The sequence below is a fragment of the Salvelinus alpinus genome, chromosome 1 (assembly GCF_045679555.1).
Source record: "Salvelinus alpinus chromosome 1, SLU_Salpinus.1, whole genome shotgun sequence".
Lineage (NCBI taxonomy): Eukaryota > Metazoa > Chordata > Actinopteri > Salmoniformes > Salmonidae > Salvelinus > Salvelinus alpinus.
This window is the reverse complement of record NC_092086.1, coordinates 79,249,233-79,259,689: the sequence shown is the minus strand read 5'-3', so window position 1 is coordinate 79,259,689 and position 10,457 is coordinate 79,249,233. Positions and strand designations below refer to the sequence as shown.

Genomic DNA, 10,457 nt, shown 5'->3' with positions numbered 1-10,457 from the left:
GTATCTGTAATAATGTTCTATCTGTGCAGTACACCGTGGCTTTGGTTGGCTTAAGCAGTTTTGTTACCAGTGCAAAATGTGAAAATATAAATTGTGTTTCTTTGCACAACAACAAACCATTCATTTCCCCTGCTATTTCTGTTGAAAAAAATAAAAATAGTAGATGGATCAGGGTTGTCATATTCCAACATTGGCAGGCTCTCGACAGACCAAAGGTATGGACCGTTCACAAACAGAATTTTTAACGCTTGTCAGGATCAAGTAGAGCAAAAAACTTGAATTGATAATGTATAGAAGGCTAGAGTACTAAATCAAGATGTTATAGATTTGTTCAAAGAAAATGAGATTCTGCTTTATTTCAATTCAGTTGTACATAGCCAAGACTTGTCTAGTTACAGTATATAAGTAAAGTATTAGCTTATCTGCCACAAACCTTGTATAGTTGAACTACTTTATTTATGACAGAATGATGAAGAATTACAGAAAGCAACTCATTATGAGATTGACTTTGCATCAGTGCAAAAACTGCACTTGTTACTCTCCAGAGGGACTATAACGTAAATGTCAAACAGAAGGGACAACAAAGACAAGAACATGATTAATACATTTAGGAACAGTGTAAATAGGAACTATTTCATGTTTGTAGCTTACTTTCTGATCTTTTATTCCCCTATGAGTTTGAAATAACAGCTGCAAACCTATCCCAATGACACTGGAAATATGGTAAGATATCCTCATGTCTTCAAGGATGAGGACTTTTTCTGTAACCTTCAAATGTGGGAGAGAAGTAAAAAAAATAATATCTAAATCATACACTTCCAAAAAACAATGGTTGATTGGCCTAATCTCTGATTGGATTTCTGAATGAGTATAATTAGAAATATAAATCAAACTGAAAAGTTGTCATTCACATTCCTCTCAAAGCAATCTGTCACATGTCATGGCCAGACAGACTCGTTTGTTCCATTCCCTCTAGGCTCTTGCGCCTGCCATAATGGGAGGTTATGCAATAAAATAAATGTCCACCACAAAATTATAGGAGGTTATGTAGCTTTTGGGCATTCATTAACCTACATAAGAAGGGTCTTTCTCAATGAGGCACTAATTGCATACATTAATTAAAACCGTAAACATAGCTTATCAGTATTCCCTTTCAATCTTTCAAAATATCTGGAATATCCCAACTACTTTCCTCTAGAAACAGTAATTTCCTCTTAACTTATGGCGAGACTAAAATGTGTTCACTTTTACACATAAGAACAGATACTAAATGTTCTATGTATCTGCATATTTACTGTTATACCAGTTAATTAACCATTTGGTTATTTATCGCAGCACTTTTTCAATTAGGCTACTTCATCTGCACTAATCGATTAAGCAGCATATGCATAACAAATTATTTAACCCTCCCATTGCCACCCACCAATACTTGTATTTAAACTAACATTTCATGCTTAAAATTTAAGTTCAGAAATATCATTAATATGTTGTTGTTGATTATGATTTTTTTTGCAGGGAGGGACTTATAGCCAGTTTGAGTGTTATACAGTAACACTACACTTTAAACATGCAAACTTCAAGCGGATGAGCACAAGTCCCTCAGCTTAACTTCTGCATGGTTGTGTCATTATAACTTTAATTAGATAACTTCACAGGAGGATACTGGGCCACAACAGGCCTGCGAAACACAGACGTGAACACATCGAACACAGCAGCAATACTGCAGTTTCACTCTTGGTGTGTGTCAATCTCTGCAGGGTACAACTCGAATCAGAAAGGTATTAGACCTTTCATCTGGTCGTGATTCCCTCTGGATCTCAGAGTCCTGAGATCTGTTCGACTCAACCTTACAATCCAATACCGATTTACAGTCCTTGGTCCAAAAACTTATTTGGTCAGAACTTTTGTAAATCACTAGGGATTTTATGACTGAGCAGGTAAATTACAATCTAATATTGAAGGAGAACAGAGAGCTGTTAAGCATATTTTTTTGATATGACATAGAAGAAACCCTTCGATTTCAGATTGCATTTGGGATTGCTTGTCTTTTACTATGAATTTGTTTCCTCCTTTCTCCTTTCAAGACAGTTAATGTCTCACTGTGGCCTTCCCACTAGGACTATTCTAATCAGTACATGTAGCCTAATGTATGCTAAAGGCACATCCTCATCACCTTTCTTCCTGCAAGAGATTCTTACATAACATTCTTACATAACTTGGTACCACCACTAGAGGCACTACTTTGTAGGCTACTTCTGTCAGAGCATTCATTCCAATGACCCTCTGATTAGAGGTCTTCTCGTGTCCAACTCCAAACGGACCTGAGGATAAGCAGACCCGGACCCGAGTGGACAATATTTTTTTTAAAAGGGGGACACGGACCCAAACGAATCCGAGAACAATCAGACTCGATCCCGAATGGACCCGACCCGTCTAGACCAGACCTGACTGGATCCGAGTGACAAACAAATCATCTCTTTCAGCCAAGTTGCTCTTCTGGTAAAATAATAGTTATTTATGGGCCTCTCAAGTGGTGCAGCAGTCTAAGGCACTGCATCGCAGTGCTAAATGCGTCACTATAGATCCAGGTTTGATCCAGGGGCTGTGTCGCACCTGGCTGTGATCGGGAGACCCATAATGAGGCGCACAATTGGCCCAGCGTCGTCTGGGTTAGGGCAGGGCTTGGCCAGCTGGGATGTCCTTGTCCCATCGCACACTAGTGCTTGGCCAGATGTATGGTGTTTCCTCTGATACATTGGTGAGTCTGTCTTCCGGGTTAAGTGAGCAGTGTGTCAAGAAGCAGTGCGGCTTGGCGGGGTCGTGTTTCGGGGGATGCATGGCTCTTGACCTTCAGCGATGGGACAAGACTGTAACTACCAATTTGATCAAATCAAATCAAAGTTTATTTGTCACGTGCGCTGAATACAACAGGTGTAGACCTTACAGTGAAATGCTTACTTACAGGCTCTAGCCAATAGTGAAAAAAATGTATTAGGTAAACAATAGGTAGGTAAAGAAATAAAACAACAGTAAAAAGACAGGCTATATACAGTAGCGAGGCTATAAAAGTAACGAGGCTACATACAGACACCGTTTAGTCAGGCTGGTTGAGGTAGTATGTACATGTAGATATGGTTAAAGTGACTATGCATATATGATGAACAGAGAGTAGCAGTAGCGTAAAAGAGGGGTTGGTGGGTGGTGGGTGGGACACAATGCAGAAAGCCCGGTTAGCCAATGTGCGCGAGCACTGGTTGGTTGGCTCAATTGAGGTAGTATGTACATGAATGTATAGTTAAAGTGACTATGCATATATGATAAACAGAGAGTAGCAGCAGCGTAAAAAGAGGGGTTGGGGGGGGGAAGCACACAATGCAAATAGTCCGGGTAGCCATTTGATTACCTGTTCAGGAGTCTTATGGCTTGGGGGTAAAAACTGTTGAGATGTCTATTTGTCCTAGACTTGGCACTCCGGTACCGCTTGCCATGCGGTAGTAGAGAGAACAGTCTATGACTGGGGTGGCTGGGATCTTTGACAATTCTTAGGGCGATACCATGAAATTGGGGAGAAAAAGGGGTAAAAAGTACAACATTTTTTACAAAAATAAAATAATAGTTCTTTATATGCTGTCTAGGTCTTCTATGTCAATAAACTCACCTTATTAGCCTAAAATAAATCTGCTATAGTCTATGTAGAGCCATGGTCGGGTCCACACGGGTCTATCAGCGGTAGTTACATAGACCTGTGACCTGATGACAATCAAACAGGACCCGACCTGGACCTGAGGGAAAAGTTAGGACCCGGATCCGTTCGGGTATTCGGGTTTGGGTGGATGTAATGTGTACATAGAGCAGAAGTCTATATTTTGCCTAACTGTGTTTAAGAAATAAAATATAACAGTGAAAACTATATGTTCTATCCATACAGTACTGACTGTATGCTTGTTTTTTAAATTGTAGTTGCATGATGCCCAAAGTGGATGTAGCCTATTTACTTGAATGTGAGCGCAGGCAATTTTATATGCAAATGTACATGCAATTGAATTGATACAGGAAAGAATGTCCAGTTTCACTGCATTCAAGTCCAGCATTTTTGATAGTTACCATATAAAGAATATATGCATTTCAAAGCTGCCAACCACATGATACTACCCAGTTCATCATGAGTCATCTATCATCGAGCACTGTACTAGCTGTATGTCACACAACAAATAATTAGGAAAGTTCACTGCATGTTTGCCTCGAACCCATTTGAACCCTTTACACAAAAATAATTCCATGTTCTGGAATGGATGAACAATTTAAATAAAACGCTTAAGAATTTCCCTTGCTCAAATTCATAAGTATCCACAGTAACACCTTTGTTAGCTTTTCAGTTGCCTAACCATCTTTTTTAAACAAGCAATTTGAATTGTCCCCTCCCTTCCATGCATATCATTAAAGAAAACGCTGTTGTCGCTAGGTGAAGTACTACTCTCGCCGCCAGATAGAAAGAAGCAGGTGTCCAACATGGCGATCACAGGCAACGGATCTCTCGCTACTCTTCTCTTTTTGTTCATGATTCCAGCAGCTCTTCATAAAGGTAGGATTTCGGCCGATAAACTAAAGTGAAACAAACCAACGTATTTGAATAGATTTCTATGGACATGGGGGGCAAAAATGTGTCTGCATTAAGCGCAAGCTTTTATTGGATGTGCCCGCATGATTGTGGATCGATAATAATAAACGAAGAAGCTGATTGTAACTGTTCTTCAAGTTGTAATACGGTATTTAATGTGCCTAAAGGATGAAAAACAAGACTCAAATAGTTGTTACATTCTTTAAATATTTCCATGTATCTCAAATACAGCCTTTACAGATGTTTTTGCCTTCCATATAGTCAACTAACCCTTCACACAAATCACTTCGGCTAGTTTTCCCTTCTCGTCTCGAGCCCTGTGCCACTGCCACACGCACATAGCTTGCTGGCAGTTTAAATGAGCGAAATTAGATATGAAAATAGTTGTTTTTCAAGTATTCAAGTGTACGTTCAACTTCAATGTAAAAGTTGAACGTGGTTTGTTTAAGTTAACCAGTCAGCTGTTCTTAATACTTTTGGGTTGTGATTATCCAGATTCTGTAGAACGCCGAAGCCTACAATGAATGCTGAATATTCTAGCGCGAGCTATTCAGTGCGATGCTTGATTTAGGCAGGCTACCATTGCAATTGCATCATTTTTTTTCTGGGGAGAGGATCAGTTTTATTACAGATATAATTAGTTGTTGAATGATGTTGGCAGTTAGATCTTTAGAAATAGTATTTAGTCTGCTCAAACTATGAACCTTACTGGGGTGATTGATTGGCCACAGTGTGTGTCACATGCGTGACTTGGCGGGCTGTTGTTGCGTAGTGTTACAGTGTAGGTAGAAAGGATACTCTGCAGCTATACGCTACATTTGAATGCCCAGGGAACGGCATTAGTGGTGTACAGATGCTACACCGATGTAGACAAAAGTTGTTAGTGGTGCTTTTTTGATTTGCTTCCTAAACACCTGTTACAAATCAAATCAGTGGCTTACATAAAACGACATGAGCGTGTGCTGTTATAGACTACGCGATAGGCTATTACGAATTAAACCGATTCAATGATAGCAAATATCGTGCGCAAGGTATGCAGTCCCCGCGTTGAGCATACATTTCAATTCAGATGTAGCTAAACTGAATCTCTGAAGTTTAAAAAAAAATATGTCTTTCGTGTTAGTTAACTCAATTTGAAGCATAGGCTACCGGTGGTTATTTCTTGAATTATCATAGTCTATTTAGTATTGTGGAAAGGAATACACGATTCTCCTAAAAACCCGGCGGGCGCATTAGGCAGCTCTGCCAATTGCCAAACACACTTCTTTTGTATGTACACATCTATTTTCGAAATTATAGGAAGTTTAGTTTACTGTAGGCTGAACATCAACAGGCTAATCTTAATTAAAGCTACCAAGTACCAACACTTGCTGTATAACCTATGATATTGCAGTCCACACGATGTGCACGGACCTATTTTTTTAATTTATTTAACCAGGCAAGTCAATTAAGAACAAAGGATATATCTTTACAAAAACGCTCACACATATAACGTTAGGCTGAATATTTGGCATTTCTTCAGTGTGTTATCTTCTTTCAGAGTGCTTCTTCTGGATGCTCTTTAGCATTTCATTGCCAATGTTTTTATACTAGGTGCCGTATATTTATATTAGGTAGCCTGTACTATTACGTTTTTTATACAAGTTAATGTATCCTAGTCAGTCAATACGTGAAGGAGTCAGTCAATACGCGGAATTCATAGAAAACATGTTTATGCGTTCAACACGTGATTTAACCATATCAGTCCCAAGTCCCCAGCAAAACTCTGCTTTTCATTTATCTGACTTTCATTTATCTGCATGTCCAGCTCATACATTTTGCCTCACAATTAAGTGTTTTATTTTAAGGACAACCATGTCTACAAGTAGAACACAAAACTATTTGACATAAACAGTTGCATTCATGAGTTTAATTGACAAATGAAATAGTTTGCTCACTGGGAAATTAATATCCATCTAGTCAGTGACAACTGTGTGGAGTTTAGAGTTTGTGACAGCAACTATGTGCGATTATTACAGTATTATAAAGGAAAGGGGGATACCTAGTCAGTTGTCCAACTGAAATGTGTCTTCTGCATTTAACCCAACCCCTCTGAATCAGAGAGGTGCAGGGAGCTGCCTTAATCAACATCCGCATCTTTGGCGCCCGGGGAATAGTGGGTTGGTTATTTGCGGTGCTCAGGGGCAGAACGACAGATTTTTACCTTGTCAGCTCTGGGATTCGATCCAGCAACCTTCCGGTTACTGGCCCAACGCTCTAACCACTAGGCTAGAGCGTTGTTCTGGGGTTTCCTATGATCTTCTATGCAAAAGTACCCCTTACCTTCTAACAACTCTGGTGTAGCTTGTGAGCGTAATAGAGCAAAACATTACATGTGTGTGCTCGTGAGAGTCTGTTTTGTTTATATATATATATATATATATAGTTTGTAGCTCAAACCATTCAGACTCTACAAACGTTTTGTAAAAATACCCGGTCCCTGGGCCCTTCGGGATCCGCCCTTGTCTTACAAACACCACTCTAGCTCAGCCCCCGTTAATCACACAGACTAACAGTTATCTGCGGATGCAGAAGAAATTGACGAATCCAATGGTACAACCCATAAGTCTGAAGCCAAAACATACAATATTTAGAAGACCTAAATGTGCTGGCGTTACATTGGGACTCATTGGGTTAAATAGGAGGCTATTGCTGCTTTTCACTTGAATGAAGCACAAACTTCAATGCACCACATTCACATCAGGGATGATAGAATAATGGGAACAGACTAACTGTGATTTCTCCCCAAACCCACCTTTTCCTGGGATAATTAACTGAGAAACAGGTAAATTATAATAAATTATTTCTATGAACACAATAACATGAAATGGAACTGTTAAATTATATGCCATGTCTAAATCTGGCTTCTCCACAGCCTTTTCTCTGCTATCTGCATGATCAATCATCAACACTCAGGGTGGGTACAGACTAGTGATGCACCGGTATTACATTTTTGGCCGTTATCGGATATTTTCCTTGCCAAAATACCCGATACCGATATTTAAAATTTTAGCGCCCTTTTAAGCATTCTAGTACAGTTAAATAGTTAACACACACACATGGACGCAGCGGTCTAAGGCACTGCATCTCGGTGCAAGAGGCGTCACTACAGTCTATGGTTCGAATCCAGGCTGTATCACATAATTGGCCCAGCGTCGTCCGGGTTTGGCTTGGGTAGGCCGTCAATGTAAATAAGACTTTGTTCTTAACTGGCTAGTTAAATAAAGGTTACACACACACCACACTGACCAAAAGGTTATTTTGTTGGCGTTTACGTATGTCCCCATTACCAGTAAAACATAATCAAAAACTATTTATTTCACTTACTTGCTGTGCTGTTTCATTGTTCCTTTGTTCAGTCGTTTCATTCTCAACCAGGATTTCTATGGAACGCCGTTTGGGTCTTTGCCATGGAACGCCGTTTGGGTCTTTGCTATGGAGCGCTGTTGGGTCTTTGCTATGGAGCGCTGTTTGGGTCTTTGCTATGGAGCGCTGTTGGGTCTTTGCTAGTCAAAGATACTATTTAACACTATTTGACGTGTCAAATAACATTATTTGACCAATCAGGACCTGAATTTGACGGCATGTCACATAATAATTGAATAGGTTCATTCATTTTTTACGTAGTTATTACACATTTATTACACTATCACTCGTATTTCATATGTCACAACGATTCATCGATATGTATGCTATGATGCTGGTAAAGTTGTCTCGCGCACCTACAGTGCTGGTCATAAAAAAAGCTAGCCAGCTCATGGATGCAAACAATGTTCTTCCCCAAAAACATAGCAAAACGACAATCTGTTTCAAGGTAGCTAATTATATAGCTAGGTGTCATCATCTAAAATAACCCTCATTTATAAGACAGTTCTTATTTTATTAATGGTGGTCGGACCCATCTATGTGAAGCTAGCCACAATATGGATTAGCCACAATAGTGGACTTTGCGGTTAGCCTTCAAAATAGAGATATGGCATAATTCTACTATTTGTATTAATTTACATTACTGTCAATTACATACTTTTATTTTGAAGGCTAACCGCAAATTCCGCTATTGTGACTAATCCTTATTGTGGTTAGCTTCACAACACATAACCCGGTGCGGTCGAGCCTCACTAGCCAAATGAAGCTAGCTGGCTGCTTATAACATTAGCTTTGGGCAACAGGGTTAAGTAGCTGGCTAGCTATTTATTTTCATGAACTGAAGGTCAATTTCAATAGGCGAACAACAAGTGGCAACCTAGCTATTACTTACAAGGACTCCTAAATCATTGCTAAGAATAATGAAAATGACTGCAGTTTCTACTGGTCATTGTTTTCTGGTTGGTTGTATTGGTGCTAGCTAGGTACCAAGCTAAAGCTAGCTACCCCAGAAGTTGCAGTCGAACAAATATTGCTTTATTACCAACACGGTATTGTAAACACATCGTTTGTGGCCGGTGTTTGCTTGTTTGCAGACTTTTTTGTACAGCTTTGACAGTGCTACTGTATCTTTTTTGACACGCAAAGACCCACACGGCGTTCCATGGTATGAATGACGTGAAGCTAATAGCAGTGACGCTATTACTGTGTAACTCCGGTAGGGCAACATCTGAAAAATAGCACACTTGATAGTGTGTACTGGTGCCTCAACCAGTCGGCGAAAGCCAACATCACCCACGGCAGAGAACGGTTGATTGTCAAAGGCAATGAATTCCATTATCTTGGCTTTTATGGATTTCGCCTTTGAGTTGTCTCTAGAGGTCGACCGATTATCATTTTTCAACGCTGATACCGATTATTGGAGGACCAAAAAAAGCTGATACCGATTCATCGGCTGATTTTTGTATATATTTTTGTAATAATGACAATTACAACAATACTGAATGAACACTTTTATATTAACTTAATATAATAAATAAATATAATAAATAAAATCAATTTAGTCTCAAATAAATAATGAAACAGTTTCAATTTGGTTTAAATAATGCAAAAACACAGTGTTGGAGAGGAAAGTAAAAGTGCAATATGTGCCGGGTAAAAAAGCTAACGTTTAAGTTCCTTGCTCAGAACATGAGAACATATGAAAGCTGGTGGTTCCTTTTAACGTGAGTCTTCATTATTCCCATTTAACCTGTCTAGGACCGGGGTTCTGCGCCGACAGCCAATGAAATTGCAGGGCGCCAAATTCAATCAACAGAAATCTCATAATTCAAACATACAAGTATTAGACACCATTTTAAAGATAAAATTCTCGTTAATCCAACCACAGTGTCCGATTTTAAAAAGGCTTTTAGGCGAAAGCAGAACATATCATTATGTTAGGTCAGCAACTAGTCACAGAAATCATACAGTGATTTTCCAACCAAAGAGAGGAGTCACAAAAAGCAGAAATAGAGATAAAATTAACCTTTGATATTCTTCATCAGATGACACTCCCGGGACAACATGCTACACAACACATGTATGTTTTGTTCGATCAAGTTCATATTTATATCCAAAAACCTCAGTTTACATTTGGCTTTGCCTCCAAAACATCCCGTGAATTTGCACAGAGCCACATCAATTTACAGAAATACTCATAATAAACATTGATAAAAGATACAATTGTTATTAAAGATATACTTCTCCTTAATGCAACCGCTGTGTCAGATTTCAAAAAAACTTTACGGAGAAAGCACACCATGCTATAATCTGAGTTCAGAGCCCAAATAAGCCAAAAAGATATCCGCCATGTTTTGGAGTCAACAGAAGTCAGAAATAGCATTATAAATATTCACTTACCTTTGATGATCTTCATCAGAATGCACTCCCAGGA

General features: G+C 39.1%; 1 protein-coding gene across 5 annotated transcripts in view; it reads left to right on the top strand.

Annotated features, from left to right (window-relative positions):
* The first annotated feature begins 4,453 nt into the window (after positions 1-4,453).
* cadm1a (cell adhesion molecule 1a) overlaps positions 4,454-10,457 on the top strand; it is a 418,595-nt gene continuing 412,591 nt past the window's right edge. For 4 of the 5 annotated variants that reach the window (XM_071327384.1, XM_071327376.1, XM_071327368.1 and 1 more), the window contains exon 1: positions 4,454-4,582. In XM_071327384.1, coding sequence (XP_071183485.1) covers positions 4,510-4,582 — 73 coding nt within the window. In that variant the 5' untranslated portion in view covers positions 4,454-4,509. The remainder of the gene's footprint in view (positions 4,583-10,457) is intronic. The other variant, XM_071327358.1, reaches the window with a different exon arrangement.